Raw genomic sequence first — 14029 nt, 5'->3', positions numbered from 1 at the left:
CCGCTTCCTCAGCGTCGCGGTGCTGCCGGTAGGTCATCCAGCAGCAGGCCTCCACGTCGGTCTCGTCGATGCCCCAGAAGCCTAGCTCCTCCTCGAAAAGAGGCCCGCACACGTCGGCCGGACAGTGCAGCTTGCCTGTGCGGTAGTAGTTGAGCACGTAGGCGAAGACTCCCGGGTGCCGGTCAAAGAAGAACTCGTCGGTGCCGGGATCGTAGTCGAAGCGCGCCGCCGCCTCCGGCTCCGTCAGGCCGGCCAGCCGCGTCCCCGGCAGGGTGCGCAGCGTCGAGNCGGTCCGGGCGAGGTGTTAAGGGGGCGGGACGGGCAGCTAACCGAGGGGGTGGGACTAGATATGAGAAGGAGATCTGATTGAACTGAGAAAAGAAACGGGGCGGAGCAGAGGAAGTGGACAAGTCCAAACTACTTAAAGACTTCAGACTGGCATCGGGGAGACGGTCCTGATTGGACAGAGAAAGGATCTAAATTAGAGCCGCAAGCAGGAGCCTGTGGGGCGGGGCAGATGGAGACAGCCGGGTTGGACCCCTAACTTTGCTTTGTCTGGGCAGGGCGGATCTTAAGAAGAGGCAGGGCCTAAGAAAGTTAGAAAAAGTCCTAATTGGGCTGGAGAGTGAGGGGGCGAGACTGAACGAGGGGCGGGAACTGGAAATGAAGAATAGACAGTACTTCCGCGCGAAATGGCACTAGGCTGGACCGAAAGGAGGAATAGGGACTGAGACCTACTGAGAAGGAGTAGATATAAGGGAGGACTGGAAACCTGAGAGCGTTGCCTAGGACTAAGAAAGGGAACGAAGTGAGGGAAGGGTCGAGCCGGGGTCGCAAGCGTGGCCTGTTCAGAGAGGCCTGGGCTGGGGAAAGGAGTGTCAGGATAGATGGACGGGACTGAGGAAAGTGGATGGGGTCTACAAATGGTAGAAAACGTCTTGAATGGGCTGTGGGAAGTACTGGGGAGACTAGGGGAAGAGACTGGAGTTCTAAGAAGCTTGAAAGCAACCAGGCTAGGCGGGGGTGGGGGAGGGCTAAGAGAGTAGAGAACGGATGTGGGGACGCTACGGGAAAGGTGAGACCTGCAGAGTACAAAACTACTGGGCTGGATGGAAGAATGGACCTGGAAAGGGGAGTCTTGGCTTAGAGAACCTGAGAGAGAGGCGTAAGGGTCAGCAGGGCTTTAGAGGGCGGTGCAAGAACTTCCAACTGGTGATGTAAAAGGAACCAAGTCTAGACAACAGCGGACTGCAGACTGGAGAACCAAGGGATGGATGAGTACAGGTGAAGAGAGAGCCTTAAGGGTGGCGGAGGGGAGAAACTTAAGCGCCGGGGAACAGGCTAGACCGAGGAAATAAGCGGGGCCCACGAGAAACGGAGCGGGGCGAGGTGTCCGAGAGTCCTGGCGGGAGCCGAGAGATGGAGAGTTGGGGCGGGGCTAGCGGGGGCGTGTCCGGCCCCGCCCCCTTGGCTGGCCAGACGCCGAGTGGCTGGGGGCAGGCGCTGGGGCGGGGGCAGCAGCTGCTGCCGGGGCTGCGGCGGGAGGAGGCGGTGCCTGCGGGAGGGAAGGGGGCGGGTCAGGGGATGCGGGCTTTGTCCCGCGGCACTGTCCCTGGCCCACCGCCTCCCTCTGCAGGTGCGGCGGCTGGTTCGTATCGCCTACCCACCCGCCCTCGTTCCCGTTTCTGTGTCTCTCGATGTCTTTCTATCCCCTTTCTCTGAGTATTTGTCCCCTCGTGTGTGCCCTTGTCCCGCTGAGACTCTGGGCCCTCTTTTCTAAGTCTCTCCCCTTCCTCTGGGTTTCTGTCCCATTGTTCTCTGAGTCTGTCCCCCTCCTTCCGAGTCTGCTCCCTTCTCCCTAAGGTTCGGTCTCCTCTCCCCCAACTGTGTCTCCGTCCCCCCACCCCCAGTCTCTTTCTGCTGGTCTCTGTACCTTTTTCTCGGAGATTTGCCCCTCTCTCTGGGCCTCTGCCCCCTCCCGGTCTCTGTCCCTCATCTTTGTGTCTCTGTCCTCACCCCCACCTCCAGCCTGCCACCTCTCTGGGTCGCTGTCCCCCTTGCCCTCTCCCTGGGTCTCTGTCCCTCTTCTTTGTGTCTCTGCCCTTCACTCCCCTCTCTGTCTGTACACCCCCACCCCCATGTCTGACCATTCATCTGCATCTCTGTCCCCCTTGCTCTTGTTCTCTGACAACCTCTCTGATGGTGTCTTTCCTCTCCTCCCTCTCTTTCCCTTCTCTGTAAGTGCCTTTTCTCTTTCTACCCTTTCTCTTTCTCTGTCCCCCTATGCGGCTCTCTATCCCTGCTCCCCGTGTCTCTTTCACCCCCTTCTGGGCTCTGTCCCCACCTCTTTGGGACTTTGTCCCGCTGTCCTTTGGTCTCTGTCCCTCCATCACCCCCTCTAACCCCCATCCTGGCCAGGACCCGAGGCTGCGTCACTGCGGAGAGAGTTGCAGAAGTGGAGCCTGTCCTGCAGACCAAGGAGGTATTTTCTTCACCCCCCCAGACCCTGTGCTCCCCCACGGCCACCGATTCAGTATCCTTAATCCAGCATCGCTGGGCAGTACTCAAGCCCTCGATGGGACCCAGGAAGGCAAAGACATCAGAGCTTCCTAATCTTCTCTGCCCTGAATTCTGGTGTATCCCCAGGCAGAAGCAGTGAATCCTGAGGTGAGAGACTGGGCTTCGGTTGAGGCTTGGATTGAGTGAGGTTTCTGAGCAAGTCGGGAGTGGGGGGTGGTGGCTGGAGGAGGGGTTGGGTAGGCACTAGGGGTGGGGGTAGGGGCTAGGGTAAGGACACAGAAATCAGCCATGCTCCCTATATCCTCTCCCCTCCCCCCAAATCTACTTTTCTCTTCTGCTTTTGACAGCAGCCAGACACGGGATCCAGTTACCAAATCAGCATTTTTGCGGAGGTCAGAAGGTGTGGGAGAAGGTGGGGACTACGGGGGAGGGGGTTGCCACAGGGGACGATATGGGAGGAGACTCCAGATTAGAGACCATGGGAGAGGGGAGGAGGCCCTGGGGCAGGGAGTAACTGTATAGTCCAGACTCCATCAGGCCCAGAGAAAACTGAATGCCATCACTCCCTCATGGCCCTCCCCAGGCCCCACCAGGATATGTGGGGGATTTGTGAGCCTGGAGTCTATACCCATGGGGTAGGCTTCTGGAGGCCTAATGTAGGCGCCGGTTATGGAACACCCTGCAAAAGGACGAGGGGGAAGCGGACTTGATTTGGGGCGATGGATAGCAAGAGGGTGTAGACCAATGTCTGTCCTCCTCAGACCTTTCCCACCCCTCCTCCTTCCCAATCTATCCTTTTCCTGGTTCGCCAGGCACAGAATTCCTGAAAGCTCCAAACTCCCACCTCTGTCATCCTTGGCGCCCCCTCCGAACTGCCCCTCCCCCATTCTCCAAGGCCCTGGAATTGGGAAAAGGTCTCCCGCTTTCCGGCTTCTAGGACCTCAGCCTCGTTCCTCCGCTCCCACTCCCATCAGTTCTAAATCCAGGAAAGAGGGTCTCTCGAACACTGAAGCTGAAAATATGGAGACTCTCCGCCTACGATCCTTGGTCCCCCAGGCCCTCCAAGAACCTTGGCCCCCAAAGCTCGGTATTAAGGAAGAATTTCTCCGCTGTAAAACTGAGTCCCCATCTCCCAGGTCTCTCGCCTCCAAAACTGGGATTTGGGTCGTCTTACCGCCCCCGGACCCTGTGCCTTCTCCCCCTCCCCCGTACTCACCCCAAGTCGAGGCGGGGCGGGGATGGGGGAATCCGGGGCTGGCGTTGGGGGAGGGGTGACCCAGCCCCGGCAGCTCAGGGCAGCAAGAGGCTGCGGAGGGGGGGAATGACATCATCGCGGGAGGAGGGACAGCACAGCTCTCCCCAACCCGGGGGCTTCAAGCCCCGCCTTTATGGCGGACCCAGGGGTCTCGGAATCCCAAGGGGAGAAAGGAAGAACAGGAAATGAAGTCTGCGGGAATCGTGTCCCCTCCCCTTATAACAAGGGTTGGAAAGCCCTTTACGATTCAGGCACCACCCCCCACTGCCACCTGTCGCTGCCGTCGCGACCTGTCGCCTCCCACGCATGTTGTGGCTGCGTCCGCCCCCGGCAAGCCGAGAACACGGCCTGGAATACAAGGTCCATGAGGCTTCGCGGCACCCGGCGCCTTTGTCTATAGGCAGCGTAGGCGAAGGGCTTCCTGGGATTCGTAGTACAAGGCCTCCGCGCCGGCGTGAGCCCTCCCCTGAAGAAAAGGAGTGATACATTTCTCCTTCCTTTCTTCCTCAACTCAGAGAGCTGGACACTAACCTTTCTCTCCAAAAATCACGCTCTTTAAAAAAAAAAAAAAAAGTGACTCAGGTGGAGTCAATGGTAAGAATGGATTTTTTACTGAATACCTGGGCCTCGACTACCACTCGGTGCGCATGCGCCTAACCGAGGCGTCAACCGGAGAACTGCGCCTGCGCGGGCCCACCCCTTCGTGGTGCCGCTTACGGAGAACGAGCGCGGGCCAGCCCCACTCGGGCGCCGCTCGTCAGGTTCCCGCGGTCGAAGACGGCTACGTAGGTGCGCAAGAAGACGTCGCCGAGAATCCAGAGGGGCCCTGCAGGCGGAGGCATGTCCAGTGCCTGGAAGCCAGACAAGCAGAGGCGGAAACCATCCCGAGCGATCTGCAAGGCGACAAAACAGGCCACTGTCGCGCGCCCCGAACCCGCCCCTTCCCTGGGAGCCAGAGCTTTGCCCCGCCCACTACCCCTGGCCCCAGAAATGTCTCTGTGGCCCCTACTCCGTCCCAGTGATGTCTCATTGCCAGCTCCATCCTCTGAAGTCCCATCTTCCAGCGTCACTGCGTTGTGACGGTCACCTACCTGGACGACGTAGTCCTGGGCCGTGAGGTTAAACCAGACTCCACCAAGGAGGAAGGAGACGGGGGGCAGCGTGGGGATTGTCTCGCACTGGATGAGATACTGAGGGAGAAGAGGAACAAGTGGCGTTGAGGGATTCCCGCTCTGCTTAAGATAGGTCGTCAGGGTCTTGTGTGGTCAAGTTCTGCTGCCTTCTCTCGCCTTAACGGGCGCTTCCCTCGCCCCTAAGCTAATTGTTGCCACTTCCTTTAGGCTCCCATTTGATCAAACTCTCTTTTACTCCATCTGCTTGTAGATCAGAAACTACTGGCCCCGAGGCACGTTGAGACCACAGGGTGTATTTAAGTTGTCTTACACGGTGTCTAAAATGTTTTAAAAATTAGTTACCAGCTGTACACCACGGTGGTACGGGTGGTATTCTTGGGAGTCTGCTGCTGTGCTTAGACAAGTTGGTTACTTAATCTGTGCCGCAGTGTACAGAAGGTGTAGTGGATAGTAATACTCAAAGACTAGAAAGTTAAGAATAATCTGGTGGTGCTGGGTGGCTCAGACAGTTAAGCATCCGACTCTTGGTTTCAGCTCGGGTCATGATCTCATGGATCATGGGTTCCAGCCCCGCATCGGGCTCTGCGCTGGCGGCACAGAGCCTGCTTGGGGTTCTGTCTCTCCCTCTCTCTCTGCTCTTCCCCAGCTTGCGAGCACGTGCATTCTCTCTTTCTCAAAATAAATAAACTTTATAATGNACCTAAGCGAAAGTCGGACGCTTAACCGACTAAGCCACCCAGGCGCCCCAACTTTAAAAAATAGTATGCAAACTCTCTTTAAAGAGAGAGGGCATTCGAAGGTGACTACCCAGAACTGTAGGCAAGGGACTTTGTTTTATAAGGTTTTGGTCGCCCCCCCTCCTCGCTTCCTCCTTGTTCCTTCTTTTCAGGGTCTACCCGAATTGGCTTCATAACTCTAAATGTCTAATCATTCTTTTTCGGTCGGCTCGTTTCCTTTGTATGAGCAGTGGCCTATAGCTCAAATCAGGAGCTTTCAAATAATGGTTTTCAGCTTTCTCCAACAAACCGGGAGATCTGACTTTCCCTACATGGAAATACTTGGCTGGGGTTGAGCGGCTGAGAGCTGCGCTTTTTATTTTTTTTATGCTTATTTTTATGTTTTGAGAGAGAGGGGGCGCAAGTGAGCAAGGGTGGAGGGAGAAGGAGACAGAATCCCACTAGGGACAGAGAGGGAGAGAGAGAGAGAGGCTGGTTCACCTCGAAGTGGGGCTCGAGCTCACCCGATGCGGACTCGAGCTCCTGATCATGACCTGAGCCAAAGTCGGAAGCTTCATTGGCAGCCACCCAAGCGTCCTGAGAGCTGCCCTTTTTAGATTGTTGGGACATCTGTTCTCCAATTTACCCCGAAGTCCACCACCCCCCAAGCACCCAAGAACACAGTATCAGGCTACTGTAACAACTAACTGCCAGGAAGGCTATCTTCCTTCAAAACCAGTAGTCATTACGTCACTGGGAACATAAGGAATAGTGAGAACAGGGTTGGTTTCGAGTGTACGATCACAGCATCAGCTCAGAACCTATGTAGGCTCATGGAGTCAATCCTGACAACGTACCTAAAACACGAGTATTAGCAACCCTGGTTTAGAAGTTAGAAAACTGAGGCGAAGGAATATTAAGGAGCTTGTCTGAGACACCACAGCTAGGAAGTAGCAGAGCTGGGCCCGGACGACCCATGCCGGTGACCACTATGATCCACCTGGTCCCCTTGGCTCATTACAAGCCCACATCCTAGGCATTTGACTACGGGTCGCAGAAATTTCTATTTCCCCCACCCAGAAAGTGAAGGGCCCCTTGATGTGAAGTAGGTGAGCACGTGGTCTGTTCACCGTGCCTCCCTCTGTGCCTGAAACTTCCTCTGCAAACCCAGTGAGCCTCCCCAGTCTCCAGGCACCCCCCTCCTGCCCGCTGCGCTCCTGCCCAGTCGTCACTTCTGCTCTGTGTGGATGTTCCCCAGGGCTGCTCCTGAGACCCTCTCTCTCCCAGAGGCAGCTCCCCTCCTCCAAGGCTCTGATTACTGTCTGAGGGCTGATGGCCCCGAAATATATTTCCAGCTTCCTCCACACTTCCCCCAGACGTCCCCAGTTTCTCTAGGCTCCTCACTCCCATCCAGTCCTGAATAAATCTGCACCACCGTCTCCAGAGCCATGCAGCAGATGCCACAGCCTGTCACTCGTGATGCCCAGTGCCTTCTGCCTTGGGATACCTCTTACCACCTAATCCCACCCTCGGGCCCCAAGCATCGGGCCCAGTGTTTGCCATTAAAGCCCCAGCAGGCACTAGGTCCTCACCTCCCCCACCAGCAAGGGGATTCCTCCAATGGCTTTATTCAGGGCCTGGATCTCTTCAGTGGGTCCTGTGATGAGGGATGTGCCCGTGTCCAGGATGGCGGCACAGCCCTGGGCACAAAGAGTCAGGCCTGTGCCCACCTTCACACTGGCAGGCGGCAAAGGGTAGATGTTGGAGCCAGCGCCCTAGGAGTCCAAGCCCCCAGCCCCTCCTCCCTCAGACCCGGGAGTCCGGGCCTCCAGCCCCTCCTCCCTCAGGCCCAGGGGTCCGGGCCCCCGGCCCCTCCTCCCTCAGACCCAGGAGTCCTGTCCCCCAGCCCCTCCTCCCTCAGACCCAGGAGTCCAGGCCCCCGGCCCCTCCTCCCTCAGACCCAGGAGTCCTGTCCCCCAGCCCCTCCTCCCTCAGACCCAGGAGTCCAGGCCCCCGGCCCCTCCTCCCTCAGACCCAGGAGTCCTGTCCCCCAGCCCCTCCTCCCTCAGACCCAGGAGTCTGGGCCCCCAGCCCCTCCTCCCTCAGGCCCAGGAGTCCAGGCCCCCAGCCCCCTCCTCCCTCAGGCCCAGGAGCCCAGGCCCCCAGCCCCCTCTTCCCAGGACAATAGAGATTGGTCTCTAGCCCATTCCTCGCAGTCCTAGGAGGCCAGGTCTCTCACCGCTCCATGTGGATCTGCCAGTAGGCAGGGACTGTGACCGGCACAAAGGTGAGGGGTGGGATATAGTGAGCCGGATCGGAGCCCCCCAGGACCAGCTCTCCTCCATTGGCTGCTCCAGGATCCCTGCAGAGGCAAAGTGCTGTCAGTGTCCTGGTAGCTCGGCAGGGTCAAGGGAGTTTCTGGGCTCCTGGGTGGCTCAGTCAGTTGAGATTTCTCATGGTTCATGGGTTTGACTTCTGTCAGGCTCTGTGCTGACAGTGCAGAGCCTGTTTGGGATTTTCTGTCTCCCTTTCTCTCTGTCCCTCCCCCACTTGCACGCGCATGCACAAGTGTATGCCATCGCTCGCTCGCTCGCTCTCTCTCTCTCAAAAATAAATAAACAACAAAAGAAGAAAGGAGGGAATTCCTGCCAACAGGAGATGGCCAGTGTGGGTGGGGTAGCGGGATGCAGGCAGGTCTAGATGCCAGGACTGGAAGCAAAGCAAAAAGGGAAGAGAAATGGGACTTTTCTTGGTGAAGGTCAGGATTTTAGGGTCCTGGGGGCTCCTGAAGTGGGGACAGGACTTCTTTTCTTTATTGTTTTATTATTTTTTTTTTATTTTTTGAGAGAGAGGGCACAAATGAGCAAGGGGCAGAGAGAGAGAAAGAAAGAGAGAAAGAAGGGAAGCGGGGCTCACCCGAACCAGGGCCCCTACTTTTTCCCTGAAGCGGGGGCCCAAGTTCATCAGATGCGGGGCTCAAATACACGGACCATGAGATCATGACCTGAGCCAAAGTCAGATAACGACTAAGCCACCCAGACACCCCCAGGACTTCTTGATTTGACTGTGGAAGGTAGAACTTTTGGGGTGGAATTTATTATTTATTGGAAGAGAGAGCACATGTGCAGGGGTGAGCAGGGAAGGGGCAGAGAGAGAGGGAGAGAGAACCTTAAGCAGGCTCCACCCCCAGCAGAAGACCGTGACCTGAGCTGAAATCAAGAATTGGACTCTGAACCAACTGAGCCACTTGGGGTGGAATTTAAACGGCGCACTGGGGTTTGCGAATTGGCTCTGGCAAGGGTGACTTGGGCAGGAGTGGGGTGGCTTCCTGGGCTCATGGTGAGACTTTCTAAATTGTAGGTCTCACAGATCAGAGGTGGTAGACTTCCTGATTTGGCTGAGAGTGACAGAAGAAGGGCAGGGATTCCTGGAGGTGTGAAAGGAGAGGACCTATCCAGAGGTAGGTGCAGCTTCCCCAGTGGGTTGGACATCAGGGTACCTGAATGGGCATAGGATGTTCTGCCTGGGAGAGGGGGATGAGCCTCCAGAGGGAAGGTGGGGACTTTCTTGATGGTGGGCGGAGCTTTCTGAGCATGAGGTTGAGCTTCCTTAAGAGGTAGGTGGGACTTTTTAGGTTAAAATGGGTAACTTCTGACTTCTGGAATGTATTCTCAAATGGAATTTGGGCTTTAGTATATGGTGAAGAGGGAATTCCTAAGTTGAGTAGGCAAGGCATGGAGCTTCCTGGTTTGGGTTTGAAACATGAACCATTTGAAGTGACAGTGAGTGTTTGGTTGAGGTCTTAAGGTTGCTTGGTGAGTGGGACTTTTGAACACGTGTGACTTATATTGGGTAGGTGACGTCCTGAGTGGAGGATGAGACTTCCTTTATTGGGTAGGTGACTTCCTGAAAGCAGACAGAACATCTTTCTTGGGGCCAGGACTCATAGGAAGGTAGACCCTCCCCCATTACCTGTTGAGGTAGAAGGAGAAGACAGGCTTATCCAGCAGCCCCTGGCCCACCAGTACATCGAGTGGGGGCCGAACTCCTCCCACGGCCAGAACAGGGAAAGCAAGGCCCAGTATCCCATCGAAGTGGGCAAAAGTGAAGACCAGGCTGGGCTCCCACAGAGCCTCTCCAAAAATCACTGATGCATTCGTAATTCCTCCAATCTAGGGATAGATTCAAATGGGGCAGGTTACTTCATGAAGGACATAACCTACATAACCCTGAGATCTTCCAAACCAAGGCATGAATCCCATGTATGGAGATATCTGAAAACAGCCCCAACTGCCTAGGAAGGTGTCCTTCCCCACTTAGGAAGCCCATCCCTCTAACCAGGAAACCCTACCCCCTTCATCCATTTCCCCAGGAAGCCCCGCCTCCTAAGTCATCCCCCTAAGCCAGATCCTCTTAGACATTGGGGTTCTCCCAGGCTCGAGCCTTCCAGGGTCACGCACAGTGAGCTTGTCCTCACTCAGGATGCCAGCTAGCTTCCCCGTTCCATATTCAATGGCAAACTTGGTCCCGTTGGGCCGGAAGGAGGTGGAAGCTTTGTGGTTGAAACGGTGGTGGAACCCTAGGTCAGAAGATCAGGGAGGGGTCACTGGGGGAGGGGAGTCCCCCCAGTGGCCTCCTGCCTTTGTGAACTTGTGACCTGTGAAGGCATGTCAGAAGAGAACAGCGCCTCAAAACTCCTTGGGAAGCCAAGGCTCGGCCCTCACTTCTGCCATCACCCCCGTTCGGTCTCATTCTCCCCCATGAAAGCTCACAGCAGGGCAGGCTGAAGAAGTGGCATCTTATGGACGGGACCCAGAGATTGGAGGAGCCGGTGTCAAAGACGACAGAGAAGTTTTGTGGGGGCGTTCCCAGTCCAATTTCCCCATAATACTGGGCCTGAGGGCAAAACAGGAGAGAGAGTGAATGAAGAGCTTGACTTCTTAAGTGGGGAGGGTGGGGGGAAGACTCCCTGGGGCTGTGACTCACATTCATGTAGTTAGAGAGAGGTACAAAGGCAGGCTTGTCTCCAGGAGATGGGGCCCCCAAACCGGGGGTCGCTGCTGGCTTCCCCCATCCCCTCAGTGGGTTCAGGGTCCTGTGTTCAATATGCACTCGGCGGAGAGGGATCCTGTGGGGAAGGGTACTGACACTTAGGAAACGACTCTTCCTGGAGAGCCTCCATAAGGAATTTCCCAAACAGGGCCTAATGATAAAGGAAATGTCTCAGTGACCCTATAATAACAGTCATTATCAGTAACCCTACAATAACAACCTTCCAGGAAGCCCAACCAAACACCTGACAAATTTCCCCAAAGATTCTACAAGAGTGAACCAACCAACACCAAACAGACCTTCCCCAAAGTCTTTCAATAAGAGACATTTCAAAGAACATAAAATAGGGGCGCCTGGGTGGCTCAGTTGGTTAAGTGTCCGACTTCCACTCAGGTCATGATCTCGCGGTTTGTGCGTTCGAGCCCTGCATCAGGCTCTGTGCTGACAGCTCCAAGCCTGGAGCCTGTTTCAGATTCTGTGTTTCCCTCTCTCTCTGACTCTCCCTGCTCGGGCTATGTCTTTCTCTCTCTCTCTCTCAGAAATAAATAAAACATTAAAAAAAAAAAAACCGTAAAATAAGCCATCCTCAGGAAGTTGTCATTCACAAAGGCTTTTAAAGAGCCTAACATAAAACTAGCCTTTGCAAAAAACACTCGCATGCTTCACTTTGTGATGTTGGAGACTATTTTCCTCACTTCGGATTGGGGAGAGAGTGTAAGCGCCAAATCCCAAGTTCACTCTTTACACCAAAATACATTTGTTGGGGCACCTGGGTGGCTCAGTTAAGCATCTGACTTTGGCTCAGGTCATGATCTCATGGTTTGTGAGTTTGAGCCCCACGTCGGGCTCTGTGCTAACAGCTCAGAGCCTGGAGCCTGCTTTGGATTCTGTGTCTCCCTCTCTCTGCCTCTCCCCCATTCATTCTCTCTCCCCCACTCAAAAAAATGAACATTAAAAAATACATTCCAGAAAATCAAAGATCTAATGTGAAATATAAGAGCACTAGAGAGAAGTAAAATGTTTACATAACTCTGGGAAGAGTAAGATTTTTCAAATCACGATTCCAAGGCCAGAAATCATTGGGGGAGAATATTGATGAATGTGACTCTAAAATTTTAAACTTTTGTACTCCCTTCCCCAACATACAAAGCTGTTTAAAACGTTTTTTTTTTAATCTAAGGGAAATAATTACAAGTTGTATGTCAAAGAGTTAATATACCTAATATGCAAAGAGCTTTTACGAACAAATAAGAATAAGAAAAACAACCCAGTGTTGGAAGACCATTCCCCATGGTTCTCTCACAAATCTGCAGAGGGACTGAATGCCTTTGTCAAGGATTTCATTTAGTGAACAGCCTTGGGAGAGAAACACTGTCTCCCTCTGGACCAAAGAGCAAGCAGGTTTATGATCCATTATAGAAGGTTCAGGTTCCCTAAACTTAGGGGTCCTGTCCTGTAATGCACCTCACTGCATCTGCAGATCTCAGCCAGCTCTCTTCATCTCACCCTGTGGGAACTGGGGCTCAGAAGACTGATACTCTGGCTCTACTGTTGCCAGGAGTAATAACCTGTCCTTGTCTCTGACCTGGGAATCTTGTGTCTTTTACAAGCAGCGATGAAACAGTGGCAAGCTAACATTACAGTTCTTGACATTTGCCAGGATAAGAAGCAAAGGACATAAACAGGTAATTTGCAAAAGAAGTACAAACAGCTTCTAAACAAATAACATCTTTTAATGTTAGATGTTCAACATCTGCTACGTAGCTCTGCTACGGAACATGCGCAGAACAAAATCCACTCAACCACTAAAAAGGAGAAGGTAGCTCTCTAAGCCAGAGGTTCTCAAACTTGAAGTTTTCTGGTAAAGACTTTGCCTGCCATCTGCCTCTGTTGCAACTGTTCGCCTCTGTCAATATGGCACAAAATCAGCCCTAGACAACACGGCTGGCTTTCCTTAAACTCCGTTCACAGAAACCAGGCAGCAGGTTGAATTCGGCCCTTAGCTGAGAGTTTGCCAACTCCCGACAGCGCTGACGTTCAGAACCTGTAGTTTCTAATTGACTAGGTCTGAGACGGAGCCTGGAGATTTGTGTTTCTGACAAGTTCCTGGGTCCTGTGGTTGCTGTTGACCCTGAAACAGCTCTTAAGAGAATCATTGCCCTTTGTGCTGGCTTGGGAAATGGCCGTGATCTATTAGGTTCAAGAAGCAGGTTGGCGAACATCATGTGCAGGGATATTTTTGTACCTGCCTGAGGTCACTCCTTGGAGCCCTGCCCCCTCGTTTACTTCTTTGCCGCCACCTCCACCCCCTGCCCCGACTTAATCTTTGAGAGGATCAAGAACGTCAAGTGGGGAAAATGTTTCCTGGAAGGGGACCTTCCTCGCCCCCGCCTCCGGCCAGTTCCAGGGGGTGGGAGAAGAGAGGAGAAGTAAGAGATTGGGGTGGGGGGCACCACAGGCTAGGTGAGTGAGGGGTCCCTGGGGCCCCCCAACCTGAACTTCTTGAGACCTAAACAGTTTGGGAGATGCGAGGCTGCGGGAGTCACAGTTCTGAGTCTCCAGGGTCTGTTGGGCTGGGGGTGCGGGGAGTCACGTGTCTGGAGACCCCAGTACAGAGAACATCAGAGCTCAGCGTGGGATCTCCCACAAACGTGCCTGGAGAGGGGAGGGAAGGAGGGGCCCCCAGTTGAGGGTCTCGGGGTGGGAGGACCTGAAAGGGCTGCTCTCTTAGGACACATCAGAGTAGAAGCCCCCCACCCGGCGGTCGTGAGAGCCCAGTTTGGAGATCTGGGACCCAAGAGATAGAAGTCATGGGTCCTGGGGTGTCAGGTTGGGGAGTCCGAGAACTTGGGGGCCCCATTTTGAAGGTCAGAAGGGGGAGAGTCCATCCCAGGTTTGGGGTGCGAGGGGTCCCCAGTACCGGATCAGCGAGGCCCCGGCAGGCTCTGCAGTCAGCAGCAGCACCAACCACAGCAGCGGCGGCAGCGGAGACATCTCTGGGGACCCGGCTGTACACCCATCGGTTTTCTCTCCCAGAGACTCCGCCCTGTTCACCACCCACCTCCAGTTTCAGAGGTGGGGGTGACCGGGACGTCGTGTCTGTCTGTGGGGAGGGGGGGACAGGAGCGGGAAGCCGGTGGAGGGACGCGTGGAGTATTTTTGTAGGGTCACCAGAAATGTCAGCTTGTGTCACTGGTCACCTCACTGCGATTTCAGTGGGGGGATAGGACCCTCTCCGGCGGCCCCCACCGCGCCTCTCATACTGTAGCTGCTGTCGCTTTTATTTACAACTTTCACTTCACTTTTCTGAGACTCATTAACCACAAGGGTTTTCTTGGGCAAGCGAAAGGATG

The 14029-nt window shown here is 54.7% G+C and overlaps 2 protein-coding genes across 2 annotated transcripts in view; both read right to left on the bottom strand.

Moving 5' to 3' along the window:
• Positions 1-3407, bottom strand: part of KCNC3 (potassium voltage-gated channel subfamily C member 3) — a 13550-nt gene extending 10143 nt beyond the window's left edge. The window contains 4 exon segments of the mRNA XM_077747137.1: positions 5-303; positions 1370-1555; positions 3149-3199; positions 3365-3407. Coding sequence (XP_077603263.1) covers positions 5-303; positions 1370-1555; positions 3149-3199; positions 3365-3407 — 579 coding nt within the window.
• Positions 3408-4363: 956 nt separating this feature from the next.
• NAPSA (napsin A aspartic peptidase) lies at positions 4364-13685 on the bottom strand. Its single transcript, XM_077747493.1, has 9 exons — positions 13597-13685; positions 10611-10752; positions 10397-10520; positions 10085-10203; positions 9597-9796; positions 7864-7986; positions 7217-7361; positions 4867-4965; positions 4364-4668 (listed from the first exon to the last, which is right to left on the bottom strand). The coding sequence occupies exons 1-9, from the start codon at positions 13668-13670 to the stop codon at positions 4489-4491; spliced, it is 1206 nt and encodes a 401-aa protein (XP_077603619.1). The 5' UTR covers positions 13671-13685; the 3' UTR covers positions 4364-4488.
• Between the last annotated feature and the right edge of the window lie 344 nt (positions 13686-14029).

This window comes from Crocuta crocuta, unplaced genomic scaffold (assembly GCF_008692635.1).
Source record: "Crocuta crocuta isolate KB4526 unplaced genomic scaffold, BGI_CrCroc_1.0 scaffold334, whole genome shotgun sequence".
Lineage (NCBI taxonomy): Eukaryota > Metazoa > Chordata > Mammalia > Carnivora > Hyaenidae > Crocuta > Crocuta crocuta.
Note: the sequence above shows the minus strand (reverse complement) of the source record. Positions and strands in the feature narration are given on the sequence as shown.